At 31.7% G+C, this 12,816-nt stretch overlaps 3 protein-coding genes across 3 annotated transcripts; all 3 read left to right on the top strand.

The window, feature by feature from the left end:
* The first annotated feature begins 5,798 nt into the window (after positions 1–5,798).
* On the top strand, positions 5,799–8,831 carry LOC109122609 (uncharacterized). The gene is made up of 3 exons (XM_059737100.1): positions 5,799–6,219; positions 8,491–8,775; positions 8,826–8,831. Exons 1-3 carry the CDS (start codon positions 6,055–6,057, stop codon positions 8,829–8,831), a joined length of 456 nt encoding a protein of 151 aa, XP_059593083.1. The 5' UTR covers positions 5,799–6,054.
* Positions 8,774–9,982, top strand: LOC132253821 (uncharacterized). Its single transcript, XM_059737017.1, has 3 exons — positions 8,774–8,997; positions 9,077–9,305; positions 9,393–9,982. Exons 1-3 carry the CDS (start codon positions 8,836–8,838, stop codon positions 9,845–9,847), a joined length of 846 nt encoding a protein of 281 aa, XP_059593000.1. The 5' UTR covers positions 8,774–8,835; the 3' UTR covers positions 9,848–9,982.
* A 363-nt stretch (positions 9,983–10,345) lies between these two features.
* LOC109122610 (uncharacterized) lies at positions 10,346–11,251 on the top strand. Its single transcript, XM_019219879.2, has 2 exons — positions 10,346–10,387; positions 10,520–11,251. Exons 1-2 carry the CDS (start codon positions 10,346–10,348, stop codon positions 11,099–11,101), a joined length of 624 nt encoding a protein of 207 aa, XP_019075424.1. The 3' UTR covers positions 11,102–11,251.
* Positions 11,252–12,816: the final 1,565 nt, after the last annotated feature.

Genomic DNA, 12,816 nt, shown 5'->3' on the forward strand with positions numbered 1-12,816 from the left:
GTGAAATAAAAAATAGAAATGAAAAAAGAAAAAAACGAAAACACAATAGAAAATAAAATATAGATCAAAAATCAATAAATTATTTTTATATGTTTTTTAAAATTTATTTCACTTATTTTCTTTCATGTACCGATTTTTTTTCGTATTTTTTTTATTACAAAATCAAATATGGGAAAACAATTTTTCTTAATGGTTTTTTTGTTTCATGCTTTCTTAGGAAACAATCATAACCTTAATGATTAGCATATTGATTTTAAAGATATAAATTCTATATTATCTAAATTTTATTTAATATCATTTGGCTTTTAACATAAGATTTTTCCAGACAAAACTTATTCTTGTTTTGACATTAAGCACTTTTGAAAGTCAACAAAATGATAAAAGTTTTAGGAGAGATAATTCAAATGGCTGCTGACTCTGATGATTCAAATTCAATGCCATACACTTAATTTCAAACCTATTCCTACTGATATTTTGCAAATATCTTAAAAAATTAATGAATTAGAAGTTGGTATGTAAATATCTTGTTTCAAATGTCAAAGATTAACTATAAACAAGTAAAAGCCTCCTTTACAAAAAAAAAAAAGAAAAAAAAAAAGGCTCCTAGTTAAATAATTAAAAATTTAAAACCAAATATGAAAATTGCTTAAAATATTTTTAAAAAAAGTAAGCCAATTTTTTAAGAAATTATTAAAAATTTTATTTTTCATATTTAGAAATTATAAGATGTTTAATAATTAAAAAATCTCCAAAATAAATATATTTAATAAATGATAATTTCAAATAACTTGAACTCCATTTATAACCATTATATTTCAAATTAAGTTTGCTAAATAGAAAGAAAGAAAATAGAAGAAGAAACTAAATATAAAATAAAATTAATAAATTATTTTTACATTCTTTTTTAAACTTATTTTACATTTTTTCTCATTTGCATAAATATTAAATAATTTAAAAGGCATAAATCTTTAACCAATTTTAATTATTATATATATATGTCATTGTAAAGCAAATATAATAGCCTCATTTTTCTTTAACATTTAGTTTTTGTAACTTAGGGTGTTTGGTAAACTTAATACTTATTAATTAATGACTTTAAGTTAAATTATGTTTAATTTATTAACTCAAAATTTATTGTTTAGTTTTTTTTTTAAGTATTAAGGTTGTTTGATAAAATTAACTTAAAACATATTTTAAATCATCAAATTGATATATTTATCTTTATAAATTATAATTATGACAAAAAAAGTTGAGTGACCATAAAGGTGGCGGAGTAGTAAAAAATATCATGAAGATAAGTAGAGTCAATGAAAGTAGAATAGTAAAATAAAAATATGGGTATAAAAATAAGTTAATTGGTTTACTTATTCTTTAAAGTTGTTTTTAATTTTAAGTCATATAATTAAGTTATTTTATCAAATATTCTTATTTACTTAACTACTTGAAGTAAATTATTAAGTTACTTTTTAAGTTATAACATCCGGTTAATATTTATTTTAAAAACCAAATATAACGTTATTATCCATACAATTATATTGACTTCAATCAAATGGAGACATTGCTCCAACATTGTTGCAGTTGGACAGCCAAACAGCACTCACTTTGCTAGTGGGAACAGGGTACACTTTAATCTTGGCCCTCAACGTGGACAAATGATACATTCTAATGACGCTATTGACTTTGTGCAATAATTTAAATTTCCAATATTATCCCACAAAATATTATATTAAAACAACTATGACATTTAGGGTATGTTTGGTTGTTGAAAAAGTTGTAGGAAAATGCATTGGAAAGAAAAATAGGGAGGAAAAGTATAAAAAATAAATAAATAAAGAAAAATAAAAAATATTTTTAAAATCAATAAATCATTTTTATTTATTACTTTAAACTCATTCACTTATTTTAATTCATCGATATAAAGATTAAATAATTTAAAAAATACATAAGTCTTTTACTAGTTTTGAATATATTTGATTTTCTTATATATTTTTTGAAAATATAATCAAATATAAGAAAATTATTTTTCTTAATATATATATATATATATATATATATATATATATATATATATATATATATATATATTTTTACTTTTAGAGAACCAAACATAATTTTAATGACTATTAGTCATCTAATCATTCGAAATTTTCCAAAAAAAAAAGAAAAGAAAAAGAAATAACATGGCATAGAATATTAAAAAAAATGTTAAATATTAAAATTTTATATTTGAAAAGTCCATGAATATTTCCAATCCTTCATCCTTTTCACCATATACTAACAACTAAATATTCTTGCATCAATCATCATGAGGCAAACCTTAATGATGGTAGCATTATGACATCAAACTTTAGTTAAATTTCAAATTATTAAGCACAAAAAAGTAACCAATCAAGTGTAAGCAACTAACCCAATGATTACAAATCTATCCACCCACATGGGTTATCTCTAAAATTTATTGATGATTTCAATACTTCAAAGGAAAAACGTAATCATAATAATCCATTGAGCACCGACGCACCACATGAGATGATGAAATTCCCTTTGAACTAGTTATAAAGGCACTATGAAATGTCTCATAAAGAAGTACGTATATCCTGAATCACTATATGATGAGTCTTGTGTCACATGCATGATTAAATGTGGGCATATATATGGTTGACTTCCATTAAGCAATAAGATGGATTTTCACATGCATACAAACTTGCTTGGTGTTTTATAAGGCTAAGAGGAGAACAAAAGGTTTAAATTAACTTTGAGGGTGTTTCCTAAATTAATTTAATGATTTAATTTAAGTTATTAAATAGATTAAGCTTATTTGATAAAATAATTTAATAGTACAATTTAAAGTAAAATATAACTTTAAGTATTCAATCAAAATAATTAATTTATTCTTAATATCAAATTTGTTTTATCTTATTTACATATGTTTAGTATAATTTACAACTATAACTCTGTATTCACAACTTATTTTTTATATGTAGTAAATATATATTTTTTTTATTATCTTGTGTATCTATGATACTTTAAATATAAATGTTTAGTTAATAAATTTATGACTCAAGATTAGTGAATATATGTATATTAATTAATTAAAATAAAGAAGAATAAAATAAGTCAATTTGATAATTTATAATAAATTTTAAGTTCACTTTACCAAGTGACTTTAAAATTTTGAGTTCATTTTATCTTTTTTACTCTTATTTGCCTGAATTACTTTCAGGATTTCCTTTGTTACTCTACGACTTCCACTGTTATTCAATCTCCTTTATCTTAGTTATAATTTATGAGCATAAATATATTAATGTGATGAGTGATTTAAAATGTGTTTTAAATTAATTTTATTAAACAACCTTAATACTTAAAAGAAATTAAGTAATAAGTTTTAAGTTATTAATTTAAGTATGATTTAACTTAAAATCAACTTAAATTATTAAGTAATAAGTATTAAATTTTACCAAATACCTTCTTAATTTAAGGGGGAATTATATGAAGATGTCTTATCCTTAAAATATAGATAATTTTAGAACTCAAAAAAGCCACTTTTGTTAGAAGTATATTTTGGGGAAATTAATCCCTATTTCATGTACTAGAATAGTAATTTCATATGTATTTCCAAAATTGCCCTCTAATAAGCTAAAAGTGGGCTCCTTCACCTTTTTTTCTTTGAGACAATTGTGTTTTGGACCCAACTGGACCCAAAAATTAATATTTGGTCCACAAAAGTCGTATAATTGATGAGAAGAATATAAAATGTGAAGAGACCAATATACCCTTGTAGACCCCCCCACCCGAGGAGCTGGGCTTTCTGGGGATGATGATTTTTTTTTTTTTTTTTTGCTGCTTCTCTGACCGCTTTCGAGTGGGCTGCTCTGGGGGGCGGCAGATGGGATGTGTAGCAGAGGATGGTTGGCTTGCGAGAGAAGACTAAAAACAGAGAAAGAAAGAAAGGAAGGGGACATGAGAGAGATATCTGAGGAAGTTGGGAGTATCGCAGAGGGGGGGCTTTTCTTCAAGCGGGACATCCAGAGCAGAAACAAGGGAGGCGACGGCTGAGAAAAAGGAGAACAGAGAGGAGAGATAGCAGAGAGCTTTTGGGGGATTTTTCTGGAGGGGATTTTTCTGGAGTTTAGGCTGCTACGGAGGGGGGTGCTTTTTGGTGCAGGCTTTTTGGGATGTTCTACCGGGGAAGATATTTTGGGGGGAAACAGAGGTTGCTTTTTGGAGGGGCTGCCGGGAGATATTTCGGGGGAGAGAAGGTCAAGACAGGAGAGAGATATCTGAGGAAGCTAGGAGTATCGCAGAGGGGGGGCTTTTCTTCAAGCGGGACATCCAGAGCAGAAACAGGGGAGGCGACGGTTGAGAAAAAGGAGAACAGAGAGGAGAGATAGCAGAGAGCTTTTGGGGGATTTTTCTGGAGGGGATTTTTCTAGAGTTTAGGCTGCTACGGAGGGGGGTGCTTTTTGGTGCAGGCTTTTTGGGATGTTCTGCCGGGGAAGATATTTTGGGGGAAAACAGAGGTTGCTTTTTGGAGGGGCTGCTGGGAGATATTTCGGGGGAGAGAAGGTCAAGACAGGAGAGAGATATCTGAGGAAACTGGGAGTATCGCAGAGGGGGGGCTTTTCTTCAAGCGGGACATCCAAAGCAGAAACAGGGGAGGCGACGGCTGAGAAAAAGGAGAACAGAGAGGAGAGATAGCAGAGAGCTTTTGGGGGATTTTTCTGGAGGGGATTTTTCTGGAGTTTAGGCTGCTACGGAGGGGGGTGCTTTTTGGTGCAGGCTTTTTGGGATGTTCTGCCGGGGAAGATATTTTGGGGGGAAACAGAGGTTGCTTTTTGGAGGGGCTGCTGGGAGATATTTCGGGGGAGAGAAGGTCAAGACAGGAGAGAGATATCTGAGGAAGCTGGGAGTATCGCAGAGGGGGAGCAAGCTTTCAGGGAGTTTCTGGGCTGGTTTGGAGGATATTCTGAAGCATTGTATTTTTGAAGTTGAACGGGAGCTTACCACAGAAGGACATCTTCAGGTATGTCCATTATAATTTTCCCATATCCCTCCATTTTAGATCTCTCTCATGTCTCACTTTCTGTAATCTCTACATTGTTGGCTGGATTGCTTGCTTGAGGGATTATTACTTTGATATCTGAAATAGTTTGAGATATTCTATGCTCTGCTCTGGTAAACATTTTTCACCTTAATCCACCGATTGTTGGACTCATGGAACAAATAATGAAGTGAGTTCAACACGTTCGTAAAAGGTTTCATGTTCATTTTCCTGTTGCTATTTCTCTTTTTCCCCTGTTTATGGCTCCATTTCATGATGATGATGGAGTAATGTTGGAAATGGACGTTTGTGTCGAGTCTTTGGAGGTGGACGAGCCAGATTATGTGTCCAGGTTTGCATTTTTCCGTTTCTAGGTGCCGGTGGTGACTGCAGATGGGGCTTTTTTTTATTATGCCAGTAGTGGTTGGGAAGTTTGATGAAACAATGTTGGTGTCTGAAAAGATGTTGGCAGAGAACTTTATGGAGAAATGAATTTTGGAATGGGTCCCACCAGCATGATTTGCATTTAATGATGTACATAAAGCATGTGTTTGGCTCAGCTATGCATGACTACTTTCTCTCAGGGCGCGTGTCATCCTTTTAAGAGTAGTTACTTATTTGTTTATTTTCTTTCCATGTATTTAAAAATTCCATACAAAAAAACAATTTCCTTCAAAATTTAGTTTTTTTTTTACACACTGTTCTCAAACAATTCTTCGACATCCCGATCTCTGAATTTGTTTTTTTAGGCTCTGTTTGGTTCCCGGAAAATGCTAAGGAAAGGAAAAAAAATACAAGGGAAAATGATTTTTTTTAGTTTGGATGACATGGAAAATACAATGGAAAAAAAATATGAAGGAAAATATTAAAGAAAATATTGTAATATTTTCCTCACTATTTTCCTTAAAAAATAACGTGGAAAATATAAGAGAAAAAGAGCAGGGAAAAGAAGAGGAAAATTTTGTCGGCTCTTGTTCACCGAAGCTTCATCTCTAACTTCCTCTTCGTCAGTGGCTATGGCTTCTCAACGTCGTCGACCCTTTCAACGACCACCACTATCACTCCGACCACCTTCGAGTGCCTCTGAAAACCTACCAATTTCAGACACCCGAGTTCCCATTGATGAAGTGCGTTCTTCAAATCAAGTTCCCATGGATGACGGATCCATGTCTTCAAGTCAGGTATGAATTGAACTCTTTTCTCTTAACCTCACATCATCTCTGTGTTTGATGTTGGTTTAATTTTATGATCTCTTTCCCTCATTCAGCATTTTCCATACAACTGACTAGAAATTAGGGTTTAAGGTTTCCAATGGGAATTTCGAGTATGTTTGGATTGATATTTGCTTTTTATTTTTTTTTTCCCCTTCAAATGAGGGTTTGAATTCAATTTGAGTTATTTCTTAGGGCTTTATGGACCAATGATTTCAGGTTTCAGAATGGGGATTTTGAATATTATTAGGGTTTTGATTCTCTTTATTGTTAATTGCAACTTTGAATGTTAATATGAAGAAATGATAATTTGTAATTTTGGGTATCATGTGTTGTTGTTATTAGCCTTCCGATAAGATTGAAAATGTTTATTACTTATTTATTGTCAGTAATATATGATTTTCCGGGAAACACGAGGTTGAATTGGGAATTCAAAAGGCGTAAGGATAGGGTTGGACTAATTCTCATGAACTTCTCATCTATTGTGGGACCTTAGAAATTGCTGGACTTGGATTATACACTGCCACCTGCTCATATTAATTAGCTCATGAAGTCGTAAGGGAGTAGACGTACACAACCCAACTGCATGTTCTCTGGTGGAGGTTCTGGGACCTTTCACTTGATTGAAAAATAAATAAATAAATTCATTATGCTCCATTAATTTTTAGTTGCGAAAGATTCAAGGAGACTATAGCTTGTGATTTTTTTCCTTCTCATTGATGTCTTGATCTTTATGAATTGTGTTAATTTATCTTACCTATTCTATTTACTTGATATTGCTAACTTTACATATGTATTTGATTGTACTAAGCATAAAAATGGCATTTACCCATTTTGCTTAATTCTTTTTTATATCTAAATTGTTAGGAAATTATTGCATCCTATGAAATCAATCTTAAATAACCAAGTCTGGAATCTTAAGCCACTGGTTTAGGGTGTGAGGGCTACAATGAATTGTTTAGACAACCCGAAAACCAATTAGACAACAGGCAGAAGTAGGAGAACAGGAACTACAATGAAGAAAGAACTTATGTATTTTCTATGTTAATTTCTTTACTTCTGGAAGGAAGTTCCAATGCAGCAGCATCTAGCTAGCTAGATAAAATGGCAAAAATTCATGATGACATCCAAGACGATTTTACAAGAACTAATATAAGCAAGAGCCAACATAAAGGACCTTCTGTCAGTTTGGTTTGAACTCATGTGAACCTTACGTCCTATTCATGATGGCACCTCAACATAAATATTTTTTTCTGGTGGCTATTTGTACGTATAAAAAAATGTGTGCATATGTTAGTATCATAAAGTTCCAAATAGGTAGGATAGGTTTATCATAGATGTTCAGTCATTTGTAAATTTTAACTGCTAATATAAGGGATTGCACAATTGCACTAATCTTATTCAGGTTGACCATGAAGAAGTTGGGAAATAACATGAACACATACTACTGAAATAATGAAAAGGAGTATGAACTGTTTGATATTCTGAAAAGACTTCATTTAAACATGCACTTGGGAAATATAAGTTCACTCTTTCCAAAAACCTGAAAACTCAATCTGCACTTGTTGGTGACTCTTTCGAGGAATTGTAATACAGTCACACTCTGTTTTGGTTATCAAGAATATAATCTCTTCTTCCTCCCATGTATATAAAAGCTTCATTTTATAAAAAAACATGCTTCTTTAATCTAATAGCTTAAATTCTTAGATAATAATCCATATGTATCAAGCCTACCCATGCTAAAAGCCCTAACAACATGCTAAAATCCCATTCTTCATGTAAATATAGGAGGCCTGCAGCAATCTCCTTGAGGATGTTGAACCTCTGTCCTCAATCTCCTTGAGGAAATTTTCTTTACAGCAACTTCTTCTCTAGTCTTTGGCAGCAACTTCTACATTCTTGATGGATTAAATGTAGCTCACAAAGCCACACACGTATTCACTCTAAGCCTAGCCCATTAAGTACAATTTTTAAAAACTGTTCAACATTAAGTAAAAAGGTCCAATTAATTCAGTGTCTTGATTCATAGAACCAGGTAGTTTTGTCTCCTTGTTCCAACATTATATAGCAGAGCCATGTTGCAATTAACATCAAGAAAATAACTAGTGGGCAGAAACATCCCTTAATTTTCATGCAATATTTTCCTCAAAATTTTCATAGCTAGAAATCATAATACTTCAATTCCTCTTACTTTACCTAATGACTTTACTAAATCATTCCTCTTACTTTGCTATCATGTAGACTTATAATGAAGAATGGCAAAGACTTAGAAGATGGGCTGCAACTTGTGTAGCTATGTATGCTACATATGCGGCAATTCTTGTTTCAGTTTATCATCGCTCAAACTATTTGGAGAGATCAATCTCTAATGAAGGAGATTATGAACGACATGCTTTGATGGAAAGACTTACACTAATGGATAATGAAGATTGTTATAATCAACTACGTATGGGAAAGGATGCATTCGCAAGACTAGTAAACATTCTTCGGGGAACAAGTCGTCTTAGAAATAACGCACATAGTAATGTAGAAAAACAAGTTGCCAAATTCCTTCACATTGTTGGTCATAATTTAAGGAATAGAACTATGAAATTTTATTTCAAGCGTTCTAGTGAAACTATTAGTCGCCACTTTCATCAAGTTCTTAGAGCTATAATATATTTAGATGATGTCTTCTTAAAGCAGCCTGATGGATTAAAGTGCCCTCAAGAAATCAAGGACAATACCAAATTTTGGCCCTACTTTAAGGTAAACTTACTTATCTAACAAACATCATTAGAATATTATTTATATTTCAAAATAAACTAATAATTTTGTTTTTTTATAGGATTGCATAGGGGCGATTGATGGGTCACATTTTCGTGTAAAAGTGTCAAATGATGTTGTGCAAAGGTATCGAGGGCGAAAGTACTATCCAACACAAAATGTTTTAGCAGCATGTTCCTTTGACTTGAAGTTCACATATGTTTTACCTGGTTGGGAAGGATCTGCGTCAGACTCGAGAATCCTAGATAATGCATTAGTGAGAGATTTTGATAAATTGATTGTTCCACAAGGTAATTATTGGTAATTAGATAATAACATAATTTATTAGCTCAAGTGACTATTACTAATAACAAAGATCCTTTGTCTATGCTTCTTAGGTAAATATTATTTGGCTGATGCGGGTTTTCAGCTAAAAACTGGATTTCTTACCCCATATAGAAGCACTCGTTACCATTTAAAAGAGTATAGTGTTCATCAACCAGAAAATGCTCGAGAGGTTTTCAACCTTCGACACTCGTCCTTGAGAAATGCAATTGAAAGAGCATTTGGTGTTTTGAAGAAAAGATTTCCAATAATAGCTAGTGGGACAGAGCCACATTACCCTGTTGACACACAATCTGATATTATACTAGCATGTTGTATCCTCCATAACTATCTCATGGGTGTTGATCCAGATGAAAGATTAATAGCAGAGGTCGATAGAGAGCTTTTTAGCGAAGAAGCGGAATTTGAATCAATGGTCTTGAGTTTAGCTGAAAAATGCAAGGAAGGAGAAATCTTAAGGGAGAAAATAGCCATGGATATGTGGAAAGATTACAATAGAAACCGTTGATGAGTCCTTTTATTTTATGGTTCTTTTCTTGTATAGTTTTTTGTGTTTCATATTAAGTACGATGATTGTATTTAGAACTATAACTCTCTAGTTAAAATCACACTTTGAATGAGTTACAAAGAAGTTATTATTATATCTCCTCCTCTTGACTTTTCATTTTAAACATATATATATGTATTATTATTTCAGATGGAACATAGTGCAGGCTTTGAAGTACACAAAAGTGTAAGTGAAAAAAGAAACTTGACTTGGATTGATGAAATGGACAACTTTTTGGTTGATCGATTAATGGAGCAAATGCATAAAGGGCAAAAGATAGGAGGAGTCTTCACCAAGACAGCTTATGCAATGGTTGTGCGAGAAATTGGGGAAAATTTTGAATTGAGTTGTAACTCTGAGCACATAAAAAATAGAATGAAAACTTTAAAAAAAAACTTTTATGCTGCTCAAGAAGTTTTACAAAATGGTAGTGGATTTGGTTTCAATGAATCAACTCCAATGATCGAAGCTACCACGGAAGTATGGACTACTTACACTAAGGTGAGTTAATTATTATTTTTGAGTTATTAGAAATAAATTTTTTGCATGTAATGTAGAGTTATAAAATTCTAATAGACATTATTACAATTGAACTCGAGTTTTGTTAATATTTGTTTTTTCTGATGTTAAAAGGCACACCCAGGAGCATCTCAGCTCAAACACAAACCTATTAGAAATTATGATAAGTTGTCCATTCTTCTTGGAAAAGATCGAGCAACAGGAAGTCTTGTTGTAGGTGCAAAAGAAAGACAACTTCGTTGGGCCCAGGAACAAAATTTGGATGACACAATTCCATTGGGATCATCACAACATGGGATCAGAGATGAAACATTTGCTTATGTTGAAAATGAAGCAACAACTGAGACATCTTTCTCATCTGCAGATGCATCTGTTTCTGCACCAAAGTCAAACAAAGAAACAAAAAAGCGAAAAGCAAAATATGCTGACATTGTAAGTGAAGAATTAAGATCAATTAGAGTTGGAATGGATGCAGTTGTTGCGGCTCTTGATAGAAGCAACCTTCAAAACTATACAAAAGAGCAATTGTTTGAAGAGATTGCTAAGGTTGGAGGCATGAGTGATGTATCTCATATGAAAGCATATCAAGCTCTTACGGGTGATGTGAGTGCAGCTCGAGCCTTCCTTGCTTGTCCAATTGATAGGCGTAAGCTTTGGTTGTCAGTTAAATTTGGACCTACTTTTTTTGATGCCTAATTTGAGATAGAGATTATTTTTATTTTTAGTTTTACTTTTGTTTTGGGGCTATACGTGAAGTTTTGATATCAAAACTCATGGATGATAGTTGACTATTAGAAATTGATCTATTATATTTTTAGACTTATGAAGACTTTTTTTATTCATCTATATTTTCAAATCTACAGCTACTTTTACCTTAGTTTTGATACGCGTTTTGGTTTTGGTTTGAGAACTGAGAACCTTTTCCGGGGGTGGTTTAGAAGCAGTTGGTTGAGATTCTGATTCATTTTACTTTTCCAGCTCAGCATCCATGTGGTTTCTTTGCGTTTCAGATAAAGTTTTTGCTTCTTAGTATTTGGAATATTCAGGAATCTTTCGGTATTTGGATAGAGAATGCCTTTTAATTAAACTGTTATATAACTGAATTGTTGAATATGATCAATATGCATTGTATTGTCAGGAATGCTGATAATTGTTTCCTTCTTCGTACAGTCATTTTGAATAAGCATTATAGCCTTTTTCTGGGGAAGAGACCCAGAATCATGCTTTGCTTTTGAAGTAGTTTTTTGTTCTCCTTTGAGTTTCTCCTTTACATCATGGAATGAGATGTCAAAGTGACATGGGGTAGGAAGCTTCATATCACCTGTTCCTGTTCTTTTAGGGCCTTCTCTATATTTTCTTTTTTTCTTTTTTCTTTTTTTTTCTTCTTTTTCCTTTTGTTGTTGTTGTTGTTGTTGCCGTGATGTCCTTGAGAAATCCCTCGTTTGTTGGATCATATTTGAAGGAAACCTGAAGCTTATTCAGAATTGTGATGTCTTTTTGTATGGAATTCTGTTTCAGGTAGAGGTAAGGCCGAATTGGTCAAACAATTTTCAAAACTGTGGTAATCTTGCAAAGATTTTATATATATAACCTAGATATCATGGAATCTTTGAACCAGGTTTAACTACATTCCTGTTTGACTCAGTACTGGTTTAATTGCAATTTTCTATACCTCGACTGGCCATTCAATAAAAGACAATGGAAAATGATACTTTTTAGAACATTTCTGAGGTTTTTCTTCTTCAAACACAATTGGTATACACCACAACCATCCACTGAGTGCTGATATTGATTATTTACCCTATCATTGGTTTTTGAAAAATTTCACGAAAATTGCAAAGAAAAAATAAAATTAATATATTATTTTTATTTACTTTTTCTTTCATATTTTTATGATTAACCAACGTGAAAAAAATCATTTTATTTGTATTGCTTTGTCCTTTCCTTATTATTTAACGTAGCTTCATATCATGTTAATTTGTAAGAAAAGTGTGAATAATTTGTTGCTAGATTTAGGAGCGGGAAAATGATTTAGCAGATGTAAAATGGGCCTCAGCTCTTAATTTTGAATTTTATATTTTATATAGTAGTTTTTTATTTTTACATTATATGAACATATTTTATTTCTAAATTTTGATTCTGAAAATCCTTTTGAATTTTTTAAGAGCTTTTTATTAGCTATAAATATTTCCTTGAAAATAAAAAATAGTTATTACTCGTATACTTTATTTGTATTACATGAAGAAAAGTTTATGCATAAATTTTATAATTATTAATAAAAAAAAATAATAGCAAAGACTTTTTATGAGTAATGTTTTATGTCGAAATATTCACGTTTTTCAACAGTTTTTTTATTGGATTAATTTATTATTATTCAACAAATTATAACCATTTAAGACAAATTGTTGATT

This window comes from Vitis vinifera, chromosome 5 (assembly GCF_030704535.1).
Source record: "Vitis vinifera cultivar Pinot Noir 40024 chromosome 5, ASM3070453v1".
Taxonomy (NCBI): Eukaryota; Viridiplantae; Streptophyta; class Magnoliopsida; order Vitales; family Vitaceae; genus Vitis; species Vitis vinifera.

What these genes read in the sequence shown, in the direction of transcription:
- LOC109122609 (XM_059737100.1), top strand. Translation starts at nt 6,055, where the DNA reads ATGGCTTCTCAACGTCGTCGACCCTTTCAACGACCACCACTATCACTC. An exon ending in GATCCATGTCTTCAAGTCAG is followed by an intron (nt 6,220 to 8,490) that starts GTATGAATTGAA and finishes GCTATCATGTAG; the next exon opens with ACTTATAATGAAGAATGGCA.
- LOC132253821 (XM_059737017.1), top strand. Translation starts at nt 8,836, where the DNA reads ATGAAATTTTATTTCAAGCGTTCTAGTGAAACTATTAGTCGCCACTTT. An exon ending in AATTTTGGCCCTACTTTAAG is followed by an intron (nt 8,998 to 9,076) that starts GTAAACTTACTT and finishes GTTTTTTTATAG; the next exon opens with GATTGCATAGGGGCGATTGA. An exon ending in TAAATTGATTGTTCCACAAG is followed by an intron (nt 9,306 to 9,392) that starts GTAATTATTGGT and finishes TATGCTTCTTAG; the next exon opens with GTAAATATTATTTGGCTGAT.
- LOC109122610 (XM_019219879.2), top strand. Translation starts at nt 10,346, where the DNA reads ATGATCGAAGCTACCACGGAAGTATGGACTACTTACACTAAG. An exon ending in TATGGACTACTTACACTAAG is followed by an intron (nt 10,388 to 10,519) that starts GTGAGTTAATTA and finishes TGATGTTAAAAG; the next exon opens with GCACACCCAGGAGCATCTCA.